Raw genomic sequence first — 13,073 nt, 5'->3', positions numbered from 1 at the left:
GCAATAGCTGTCAAAAACTGTCGAGCGGTTTACTACAGTTTGCGGGAAATCGCAGCAGCCAGTTTAAAACTATTGACTTCTGTCGCAGTAGTATGGAATAGCTTGCAATATCTTGCAGTAGCTTGTAGTAGCTGATCATAGCTCGCAATAACTTGCAGCAGTTTGCGGTAGTTTGGAGTAACTCGTAACGATCGCAATAGCTGTCAAAAACTGTCGAGCGGTTTACTATAGTTTGCGGGAAATCGCAGCAGCCAGTTTACAACTATTGACTTCTGTCGCAGTAGTATGGAGTAGCTTGCAATATCTTGTAGTAGCTTGTAGTAGATCGCAATATCTTGTAGTAGCTTGTAATAGCTCGCAATAGCTTGCAGCAGTTAGCGGTAGTTTGCAGTAACTCGTAAAGATCGCAATAGCTGTCAAAAACTGTCACGTAGCTGCAACGAGTAACAACGTGCAGTAGCTCACAGTAGCTTCCTGATACGAGAGTTGATCATTTTTACTTCTCAAAGGAGAGCCCGAAAATTATAATCTGAAGGTGAATTATAACTAAAGATAACTAAATTATTAATATTCGACATCTCACTTTATAGGGGAATGATGTATGGGCATTTCCAATGCGTTTGAGACGCGTCTCGGGAGGTTTCGCAATTAACACGTGCTAATAAAGAAATCTTTACGAGGCAATGCATGCATCTTGCCGATCGCAGACGCAAAGTACGAAGAGTAACGTAATAACTCTCGAAGATTGCCAGGATAACCGAGGATCCGAATTTCCAGGAAGGAGGTGAACATTTCTCGCAAAAAAAAAATGGCGACTCGCAAGAATTTCGTGGGTCGACAAAGTGCGGGAAAAAAAAAATTTCCCTCTTTCTCTTCTAGTAAACCACACATAACCAAATCACGTAATCCAAACGCGTAAACCAAATCCAATCACGTAAACCAAACATAAACCGTGGTTGTCGTGGAGAGAAAGTACCAGGCGATAAAGAGAACGGAATATCTGGACGCCGAATATCGCGGAGACGTCGAATCGTCGGGCGACTTTTAAAACCAATTTCCTCCGATCTTCATAATAAAGCAGCATATAAAATGCATGGCTGGCGGAGGTGAACAAAGAGAAAGCTTAAATTCCCGATTCACTCCTGTATACCCGATTCTGGCAAAGCGGAAACGATCCGGCCGCCACTTTGAGTTTCCACGGCGGGACCGATCGCTGCAACGCTACTTTCACGGAGCCACCGCGACTTTTGTTAATTAACAGGTGTTGCAGGAACGTGGAATGAAACGGCGTGGGGGTAATTAACGTAATAATCGTACGCAATCGAACCAATGAAAATAGTCCATGTCCCACGGATATACAGGGTGTGACAGAACCGGTGGACACGGTTTATATGACGCTATCCTTGTTGAAAAAGTCCTGTACCATTTTCCCCTGGAGCGCATAATTTTTCTGTAATAATTAATCGAAGCGCAGCCAATCAATCGCGTTCCTTGATGAGAAATTTGCCGTGATTGGCTGTGCTTCAATTAATTATTACAGGAAAATTGTGCACGGTAGGGAAAAATAGTACAGGACTTTTCGACTTCTTTTTCTTTTTTTTCTCCTAGAAAGCGATAAGCGCATAATTTTTCTGTAATAATTAATCGAAGCACAGCCAATCAATCGCGTTCCTCGATGAGAAATTTGCCGTGATTGGCTGTGCTTCAATTAATTATTACAGGAAAATTGTGCACGGTAGGGAAAAATAGTACAGGACTTTTCGACTCCTTTTTCTTTTTTTCCCCTGGAAAGCGATTACTTTTGCTCAGTGTAGGTGTTGATCCGACGTCGGAGGGCGATCAATGGAAAATCGCAACAAAGCTTGGTACTCGTAGAAGTACATAGACTGCAGTTACGCGGGGACAAGTGCAACGTACGGGAGCTATTCGCGGAATATTCCACCTTTCTCTTGCAGCCCGTCGGTCGAACCGCGACAACCTACATCGCTCCTTGGAGTAACGTAGGTCAGGTTGATCCAAGTGTACGTAAGGTAAGGCAACGTGGATCTGCAACAGGTGCCTGTCCACCTGCGGGTCTCATTGCGAGCTGCACCGACCGCGGTATTTCGGTTAGCGAATTGCAACATTTACGGACTCGTGAAAGTAAACGTAAAGCTCCAAAGAGTAGAGAAAAAATCGAAAATAGATAAACCGACCGTTTGTGCAATTGCAAACTCAGGGATACCCGGAAAATACTCAGGTGCATGTAACCTGCTGCAAAGTGTAGGCACTGGGCGCTTCCAGCGATGGACAACAATTACCGGTCCAAGAGAATAAAATTAAATAAAAATATATAGATAGAAAAATTAAACGCTGTTAAACTGTAGATTTTTGCAAATCCTCTTTTTAGAGATTCCCGGAAGATCTCTTTATAATGTACATGTACGGACTTCTACAAATTACAGGTGACGGAGGGTAAATTTCAATAATTAGCGACACGCAGGTGGAAAAAAGTCCAGAAAATTTCAGAGAACTCTAAGTGCCAGGAAATTATGAATACTTGCAGATTTCTTTTTTTTTTTTCTTCTGGAATTCACGCCTAATCAAATGGTTCTTATCGAATAGTGACGTAATAAATTGCAACCAAATATTACGTCTTAAATTTAAAATACACGTACATACATTTAAAGTACCCAGTAAGTGCACACGATATTCTCATACTCTCGACTTCCTTTCGGATGGAACTCGAATAAGAGTTTGTATAAAATGTCACGTCTTGTACCTTCATATCCAGCGAAGATGCAAGTTCAAGTACGTTTCCCGGTTTGACATTTCTCCGTGCGTCATGTAATGCAAAATTCGCGTCAGCCGTAAAAAAAAAAAATGACGGCCATGAAATACGGTAAAAAAGAAACCATTTTCCGCAATCCTGCATTTAATACTCTGTATTTAAAACAAAACTAAAAACATTCTGTTATTTATCTTTTGAGAGAATTCCACGACCCTTAAGAATTTTCGACATACGTTTTCGTTTACTTACATTCGGCGCCGCTTTTTTTCTCAGACCACTTCAAGTAGAAATTGTTTTCAACTGAAAGTAGTCCGCGGAATGGGAAAAAGAAATGAAAGGAGGAGAAAAATGAGAATAACTGCCGTTGGTACGATTAGGAGCACCGACGAGTGCTCGATTTAGCACGACATCCTTCGTTCCTGATTTCACCAGTCACTTTTGCGATTAAACATTTAAAGAAACATGTAAAAGCGTTAAACAAGACTGAATTTAACAACATTCGAGGTCCAGTGAAATCGGTGCGAGTGATTTTCGTGGATCCATGACGAACTTATGAATCATTCGGACAGGAACGTGTTAAAATTCGTGATGAGCGCCGCTTTAAAAGATCGCCCGAAGAAATAAACAATCAACGTAGGGTGTAATTATATTCGTCACGGATGAAAATATTTCATAAATAACAAGGCGAGCGAAGGAAAAAAAAAAACTTATACGCGACCTCGAAATTACAACTTAAGAACAGGCAGTTAATGAGGAAGTTACGAATGCCAATTACCTAATGAGACTGTAAATAGATTCCGCGTTTTTTCAACATTGTTTATTTACTTATTTCCCTTTAGTTTCTTCTACGCTACTCGCAGTGATTATTTCATTAGTCAATTGTCGCTACTCGAGGACGTGAACTGCAAATAATAAATTCACGGTAAATTCGTAGTCAAGAGACACGGGATTTTCAACATTATAGAAACTGTACACGACTTTTTCAGGTCATGATCTTCAACCTCGGTTGACGAAGGACACCGAAAATAAAGGATAAGAATTCGTGATACGTACTGAGGGAAGACCTTATTCGGTGCGTCACGTGGAGGCAATTGCAAACCGCAACGAGTACAAGCACAGTTGCAAGGAATTCGAAAAAGATGAACTTCAATCTGCATGATAAAGACCAGTAATTTTGTTATCGAGAAGGAGTAACCAAATTAGCACGAAGAAGTAACTCCAACTGTTAACAAATGGACAAACACTCTCAAAATGAAAATACCTAACCAACGAATAACTGCGAACCTGTGAAAGTAATTAAAAAAAAAAAAGTTAAGAATTTCAAGAAAATTGAGGAAAACCTTTACCATTTCTTGAAGTAAAAACACTTCACCTGGTATTACCGTAAAACCTAACTCCCACTTATAAATAAAAATGAAAATATTCATTGTTACCTAGACACCTTACAAAAATCTAATGACAAAATGTGGAAACAATTGAAAAATGAAGAACTGAAAAATTCCTCGGAGTAAATCCGAGGGCCCTACTTTCGATATCACCGAAATATATCTCCTATTGTAAATAAATGGGGAAAAATTCATGGGGTTAATGGCACCTCGCCAAGATAGAACTACGAAAGATAAGATTGCCTTAACAGAAGTCGGTAGAGGTTGGACTTCCTTAATCGAAAATTTCGTCGAAATACTTTTTATTCCGGGAAGCTCAGAGCCGACGACAAGAATTTCTACGTGTGTTATCATCATCTCCGCTATAGCGGCGAGTGAATCGTCTGATTACTTGATTGTCCATCTACCGAAGGCCTTGCACCGTGACCCGAGCAAGAAATTAGTGATACACGGCAAAACTGCAAATGCTCGTAAAACTCCTCTCCCGGAAGTTGGAATGATGATCGCGAAGGTATCATCCTTCGAATTTGGCCGTAAAAAATCATTTCTCCTACGTGAACAAAATTAATCTCCTCTCATTGTTAGTCACCCATTGTAGCCAAGCCTCGGTGAAGATTTATCCCTTTTGCATCCTGCCGTCAATGAAATTATTATCACCGAGTTCTTTATAAACCCCTCGTCATTCTCCTTCCACCGCGGAAGGAATGTGGCAATCTGGCCAGAGAAAAGGGAAGAAAAATAAGAGGCAGGTCTTAAACTTGGCTTTGTGAAACTTTAATTGAAACGGTTTACCGCACGCCGAGTCCAATGAAGGTTGGTTTTGCTTTTGTGGAAGGTTTATCTTCCAGCTTAAGCGCTTCCTAATAGGCACTTTTTTTCTTACCTGCGAAGAATTATTTAAATATCTGGTCATTCTAAAACTAGCGTCGTTTTTATAGGCGAATTTTGAAGTAAATTAGTGCTTTAGACATCCTCTAGAGGGTTTCGACGTATCCGTTTTTTTTTTCCTATTTTCTATCTGTCTATCCGATGAAAATAGTAATACAAAAAATAACATTTCACGAAAGTCCATATTGGATAGAAATAATATTTTATATGAAAGTTTTAAAAAAATGTTAAAAAAAAGACCGTAAGTTGTTACTGGACACGTGTTTATCGCACAAATGTACTTGGCGCGGAACTCAATCGAGTTTCTTGATTTGGTTACTTTCCAAAATAGGGATTTCAAGCTTCTGACAAAGTCCTTCAAAAAGTCTTAAATGCGTGACCAGGAAGGTCGCAAATCGGCCTTTAACAAAACCCTGACATCTGCATATAATTTAATAGGACAAAACGAATATATTGAGTAAATCGAAGGTCGCATCTCTAGGGGGCCGAATGCAGCGATTAAAAGAACCACACGAGAAAGATTAATTTCTCGTCTCACCTCGCGAAGACCATGAAAGTAACCAGATCTCAGATTTACAAGGTTAACAGACAGCCTGCTGGGCAAACCTTGCCCTTTGTATACGGGATTTTATAGTATAATTAAGATAATGAATAATAATGAGATGAGGATGGTCCCAATTAATCGTCAGATTAATCTAGGGAATTTTTCATTTCCGGGACACATCTCCAAGGATACAATTCCGCCACTCGTGATTACGAATTCTGGAAAATCTATGCACATGAATCTTTCAAAATTCTATGAAGGTATATGCAAATTTTAAGGTGATATGAAAGTGTTAGGAGGAAACAATATTTTATGGGATTTTTCACCAAACTGGGTGGACCGAAAGTTTGAAATTATTCTATATGAACATAGAGATCCTGACACTCATTAAATCTCTTTCAAAAAAATTGTTTAAATGTTTATACACAATTGGAAAAAAAAAATAAAATTCATGAATATCGGAACTTTCACTGGGGCCTTGATATGCATGTGGTAAAATTTCACACAATTCGGTATTTCCAGTCTGATGAAAAGTTTCATAAACGAGATCCATTCGCGCCACTTTTTTATTACCTTAGAATCGCGTATGGATTTCTATAATTTCATGTTTAAATTTGCATACTTTAAGACGTGTTTAAAAAATCATGCGATGCCCATTATTGGCTCGTTCTGTTCGATCGATCTCGGTATCGAGATAAACGCGAATCCCGGAACCGCGTAATTCTCGTTACTATTACTCGAAGTGGAACACCTTACCTACTCCGGAATTACTTCCTCCGACATAACGATTACTCGAAACGAAACCACCGGTCGATTTCCCCTTTCGCGGCTTCAATGGAAACTTAAACTCATACTCATACCTCGTCTACGAGGAAATCGGCGAGCCAACAAAAGTTATCGCCCACGCAAAACTGTTCACGTTTGGACTGTTTGAGAGAAAACCTCAGAGATACCTTTAACTCCATTAAACTCCAATTTGTTACAAGAATATTATTAATTCCTTTAAAGTCATTTTCACATTCAAAATTTCTCTTAATTTCGTCTCTAGAAAGTGGTTTTCTTTTAAGGTACATGCTACAACTCGATTTAATGGGGTCTCGGACGAGGGAGGGTCAGTAAGCTCACATGACCATGTAGTTCGGTTTTCAGTCCCGAGTTGCCGCTCATGGAAGGGATGCATACTTTCAGGTATAACTTTCGGGAAGAAAGTTTCGATTTACGTTAAAATGGACGTGCAAAACTTACACCATCGTCGCAGGAAGCCCGCCTGAAGCTTCGCGCAGATTCCTCGGTGCACCCTCATGTTTCCTCGCAGTCTGCGCTCACCGGGCGGTGGTATGCGGGTGCACACCTAGAGTGGCGCCTCGCGGTTCGAATCGGTCGGGGTTCGCGGTATCGCGGCGAGCGCGCTGATTGGTCGGCGAGCCGGGCCCACGTGACCGGCGCTACAAGGGCTGGACGAATCAGCGGCGAGTCCGCGGTGCGCGTCACGGGACTCGAGGCGGTTGCGGCACTTCGGAGAAAGTCGCGTCCAAGTGTGTCACGCCGGCGACAAAGCCGAGGATCCGAATCGAGATAAATCCGAGGTAAGTTCGAGGTAAATTCGGGGAAACTCGGGGAAACTCGGGGAAAACTCGAGGGAAATCGAAGGAAATCGGAGGCTGCCCCGAGAGGGCTCGAGATCGGTCCCGTTCCTCGGGGACCGAGCGAGGCCGAGCAGTCCGCAGGGGTCCGCTCGGTGCGACGCGTCGGCGGTTCTCGCTCTCGAGGCGACGGGGCAGCGAGTGAGCGGTACGAAGGCGGCCGAGACACTAACCAGGCGCAGCCGAGCCTGCTCGCCGCTCAGGTGAAACATTTATTATTGCCCCCTCTCCCCGATCGGGTCGCATCTACTCGCTCGACCGCCGCGAGTGTTCCTTGCTCTCCGTGCTCCTTTGCCGGATCCCCCTCTCAGGCTCTCCTTGATCGAGAGATACCTCCCAGCTGGCCCAATCTGGACGTCGACCTCGAGCGTCCTCTCCAAATTGTGGCATCCTTTGAGACGCTCGATCCGAACGGGCCCCGTTGAAAAAAATATTTTCAATTTACGTTACATTTTTACGTTTTATAGCTTATTTAATTGTAATAGCTTCCATTTCAGCAGAATTTATCACATTCCGCTGAATTCCAAGTGTTATTGATCTCCCTACGCAATTTCACGAGGTAGTTAAATTTTATATACTATATAAATTCACGAAATCTCACGAGACTTCAGGTGACATTATAAAATTTTTCAAAAATCCTCAGGTTTCCCGTGATGTTATAAAGTTGTATATTTATTCGGAAATTTATTTTCATTTATTTCATGGATGTGTACTGGTTCACTTTTAAGACATCAAATGTATGATTTTAGTACAACCTTGGGTAATGAAAGTTCACGAATTTTATGAATATTTTCAACAGTTCACCGCTGGTCCACAACCACCTTGGGCCAGTCTGCCGGTTAATTGTTTCGACACGGAACATGTTTATTATGCTGCGGTCTAAATAATTGTACCGCAATGACCGGCTCCGATTTCTTGCAGCCTTGAGCGATTCCGTGCGGTAAGGCTTCGAAATGCGAACTCTTGGCGATTTTTGTTAACGTTCATCAAGTTTCAGGATCAATCGGAGGTGTTTACCTAGTCGTTTCTACGACACCAGTTTTTTAAGAGACGTTGAATTTTCAAGATCTGGAAAGTCCCACATCCTCACTTTTAGTGTTAAAAGACGTTTTTTATGTACAGTATAAATGGTTAAAAAAACTTTTTTAACGCCAAAAGTGGGACACGAGGAGAATCCTTGGTTTATAAGATTTATACAAATTATGTCAAGAAGTTTGGCGTAAGAACAGTTACTACTCTCCAGCAGTTCGAGAAATCCGGAATATAAATTCAATGGGATTTTATCAACTGGAAGTGCCGTTACTCCTTGGTCTTAAATAGTTCTCCAGCCTGGTGTCGTCGCGACGACTCGAAGACGCCTTGGGCGTCGATGCTCCTCTTTCTTGAGGTGGATACGAGCCTAGTCCTTTTTGGACATCAAACAGTAGTATGAACCGAACGATTCATGCTCAAGGTATCGTGAAAGTACCGCTTTACCGACTGATTTTGCAAATTGCACCATTTTAAGGCGACGTGAAAGTACCGTTCCACAGCCTGACTTCGACCAATTGTAGTTGCCTACTATACCTGATAAATGCCGCTCAAATCTGCTCGAAACTGCCCTACATAGGAATTTGTGTGTGTACAGTGGACTGAAAGTCTTGAAACATTATTGAAGAACATTTCATACGGTAAGTATACACAATATCACACATTTCCTGTCTCGAAGCTATCTGGCAGACCCGGTGTATTTACATCGTTACGCATGTTTTCACGCTTAGATATCTTACACAACAGTGGCAAGTCGTTGAATCCATTCATGATGTCACTAATTATGGCAAAGGTTTTAGAGTTGCATTTTACATGTAACCGTGAACGTGCTCTGGAAGAACGAAGCGTGCAGAGGAAGTTCAACAGCCGCGAAACGAATCAGGAAGTGTCGAAAGGGTGAGATATCTAAGAACCGTAGTTTTATCTGTATATATTAGATACAGTGGTGGTTCGTGACTATTCGGAAAGGCGGTGCCAAAATATATAAGTTTATAGCAAACTTAAAGGATGGATTGTCTTGTTTATTTTGTGAAATGTCCAAAAGTAAAAAAAAAAAATTAAACGGCTGGCTCTTTTTGATAGTGCCATGGCTCCTTATTATAGCGGGCCGCCATTGATTAGATACTTTTTTTTAGACAGTAAGCTAAAGAGGGACGATTTGATGCCTTCTGGATATACGATTTGGCGCATCTCACGATTCCTTTTCGCTCGAAGACATGTTTATCCTTTCGGAGCACGAGCGGAATGGACGCGTGCACTTTGACCGATTTCGCAAAACGGTAAGTCAGTTTAAGTATTCCACGAATTCTGGAAGGCCAGGAATGCTTTTGGTCATTCCGTACACGACGTTGGCCCGGTCATTACTCTACCATTGACTACTGACGTATTGTGCCACTATTACGAGTCGTAACCGATGCTTAACACTGGCTCGACATCTCTTTCCTGTTGCTGACGTAAAACACCCACGTGGGAACCGTATCAAGACTTTTACTATTACTTTACTCACTTTTACTATTTAATCGACAGTTTAGATCCACAAAAGACGCCCTTACGACCGCCGATATCATTATGCGGATTCTGGTAAAAGTCAACAAAATACTAAAGCTGCGATTAATTTTCGTAAAAAAAAAAAATAAAACGTGCGAAGCTGACGTAATTACATCTAGATATTTCATGCGCCTCAATCTCTAGTTGAGCCTAGGAAACTGTTTCAGGTTTATACACAAATGTAAAAAATTCAATTATATGGACGTCGGAACCTTCCTTAGAGCCTCCCTACATATGTAGCAAAATTACAAACGATTCGGTACCCTTAGTTTAGAGAAAAGTTTCATAAACGAGACTTCGCAGGCCCCACATTCATACCACCTCAATATTATTTTTCTTCCACGTTATGAAGAAGCCAAATGTTCTTGCATCCTTCCGTGCATGCGTCACCCATCTCGTCGCAACGCTGCTTTGCATAACCGGCGAATTACCGTGGATTTATATGAATTGCGTAATTTATGTGCAGGGAACAAACGATAATCAGTCATATAACAATACGGGACATGATTTGGGTGTAAATACGTGTATTACGTTGTAGAAAAACGAGCGTAAAGGCGGTTTTCCACGTGCCGCGCATGCGCAGGACTATTCTCCCGTCTCTATTTAATCGTTGGAAATGTTGTCGGGGTACACGGGTCAGAAAACATAGGAGGCGCGGAAAGTAGACTTGATTGACCGTCCTTAATGATCGGCTGGCTGCCGGCGAATAAAAAAGTGAATAATCGAGCCGAGTTCGTCGAGTGAACAGGACTACGATGCAAATCGCGGACGGTGCCAGCGGTCAAACAAGTTCTGCCAAAGTCCACCGTCGTAGCAGAAGGAGACCACTGACGTCAGTACCTCGCTTGGACACGCGTATCCTCGCACGTCATGTCACGGGAGAAACACGGGGAACAAGATAGTCAAGACCATTAGACGCTTTAATGTTCCCACGTCCACCGCTCGCCCGTAAAGTGCCCCCGCCTCCCCAGGAAAGTCATCCTCCTTCGTGATGATCAGACTTGTTTCTTTTACTGTAACGTGGAAAAAAAATTACCGGAGAACTGGCGAATTCATCCAGGTTTTTCGAGAGAGGGCATTAAGCAAGAAAAAGAGAGCTTAGAGGACGTATTTAATCTTTTAACACCGTGTAACTTTGAAGACACACATGTGATATTTTATGTCCTACCTTATTAATGGAAAGTTAATGTCAGAAGGTTGATACTTGCAAATATGCTATGTCAGGTTTCTTTTGGCCTAGAAAGAGGTTGCAGAGGGTTAAGAACGCCCGAAAGGAATATTTTATCTACCGAACTTTGATTTCAGAGCATTCGAATGGCTCTCGTATACGAGGGTTTCTATGGCGGAAGCAATTTTCTCAGCGTATATATCCTACGTGTATGGCTTTTCGTTATACGTTTCCAGCAGTAAGGAAATGATCTCGAAATGATTCACGTATAAACCCCGTTTTATTTTGCATGTTAACGAGGGTATAAGGATGTTTATGAAGGAGATGTTAATGCCGCGTTTGTGAGCGCCCCCTGACGTCGATACTAAAAATTAAATCTCTGTTAATAATTACATAGCTTTGGGTGAATCCTTGAATTATCTCCTGAATTACATTAATTATGTGAGATCAACGACAATCAGGAATGATGGATTCCATTTTTGCCTGATTTAAATGTGCTGCCGATAAAAAGGTATATTAATCGGATACGAGAACTCATTGCGAAGCGGCTATTGATGTTAATATGCCGGCTAAATACCTACTTACCAGAGTGTCGCAACCCATTCCCGCGTGTTTTCTGAAAGACGCAGCAATAAACGTAACAGACACGCGCATCGGTAATTAGAAACTCGATATTCCTCAGTCGGTCAACTCACGTTATGAATCATGCCCGCTAGATTAACCCGTTCGCGTTGCGGCAGCTTTCCTCATCTGCAGCTCAGCTTCATTGCCCTAAAGTTCATCGCCCTTTGCGATACAATTTCCGCGTTTAGCCGAACTGCAATTTGTAACAGTCGTCTGTTATTAGCAGGATCGCCTTAGAGTACTTACGCAGAGGAAAGGAATTACTTAACGATTCCATGACGCCATGACGTTGCACTCGGGAATAAGGACGACGGAATCCTTCCCCGTATCCCAAAGTCGCTCGAGTCTTCCCTCTTGATTGCTCTACGGCGCCATATTCAACGGTCGAACGCCTTCGAGAATTTCTTCGGGTATATATCGCGGTGAGAGTTTTTCTCAGACGCGTATACCGGAAGTTACGTCACCGATGAAAGCTAGACGGGTATCGGTGCGGTTTGCAGCGCGTCGGCATTCAAACTCTACAGTTAGGGTCGGTTTGAAGCGCAGTTGCTGCAAGGCGTCATGAAAATCGCGCGGTCGATGAATTCGAAATTCCCTGCAACGAACTCTCGATTGCATAAGAACTCGTCATTAGAGTTCCGCGTTCGAGAGATTAATTATGGATTTTAGAGAGGGATGTAGAGTATCGCATTGAGGGAGAAGGTCCAAACGTAAGGGGAAGGGACGGATGGCGGCCATCTTTGTTTATCCGTCTTCGCGTCTTTTAAGATACGAAAGTGGCGTTTATGAGGTCAATCGTTTATACTTTCCTATGAACTGGATATACCGAATTATTTGGAATTTCTCCACGTAATTCAATAATTTTGTCACCCACGTCTCTATTGAAACGTGAGAAATGTGGCTACATTCGCGTTTGTCGCCTCAATTCAAAATGGCCGACCCGCCTTCGACCGGCCCTTCGAAGATTATATATCATAATATATTGCACACCATACTGGAGACTGTCAGAAATGATTAGCCATTTGACAAATGATATCTTTGTTCAACGAAGGATATTTCTAACAGGCCCAGCTATCCCATCACTACGTGTACACTGGGAGACATCAATGCCCTTCCGTCTTGCACAGGCGATGCCGTATCTGCAGGGGAGGCATTCATGTCCGCCATTATACCTAGCCATACATTAAGCTTGATATTACTGAAGAGTATATATATATACTGTATATTATATATATATATAATTGCTTGGAATTATTTTATTTTACAAATACCATTTCTCTATTTTATAAATATTGTGTCTACTTCACCGACCTGCCTCGTCGTGACCTAGCCTCGGAAAAGTGAAGACGCGCCGCTTCGGAGAATGAAGCGCTCGAAAATACAGCGGGACGATTAAAAACTGTGGAACATTAAAATACACACGCTCCTCCTGGATTGCAACGCCTATGATTACTGGCTGTCGTGTCGAAAAGCT

The 13,073-nt window shown here is 42.1% G+C and overlaps 1 protein-coding gene across 1 annotated transcript in view; it reads right to left on the bottom strand.

Annotated features, from left to right (window-relative positions):
- LOC105694546 (scavenger receptor class B member 1) overlaps nt 1–7,421 on the bottom strand; it is a 31,753-nt gene extending 24,332 nt beyond the window's left edge. Inside the window, exon 1 of the mRNA XM_012415333.2 lies at nt 6,833–7,421. Coding sequence (XP_012270756.1) covers nt 6,833–6,890 — 58 coding nt within the window. The 5' untranslated portion in view covers nt 6,891–7,421. The remainder of the gene's footprint in view (nt 1–6,832) is intronic.
- Between the last annotated feature and the right edge of the window lie 5,652 nt (nt 7,422–13,073).

The sequence above is a fragment of the Orussus abietinus genome, unplaced genomic scaffold, assembly GCF_000612105.2.
Source record: "Orussus abietinus isolate OABI.00-Male unplaced genomic scaffold, Oabi_2.0 scaffold20, whole genome shotgun sequence".
NCBI classification, from domain to species: Eukaryota; Metazoa; Arthropoda; class Insecta; order Hymenoptera; family Orussidae; genus Orussus; species Orussus abietinus.
The sequence above is the reverse complement of the archived record's forward strand: the minus strand, read 5'-3'. Positions and strand labels throughout refer to the sequence as shown.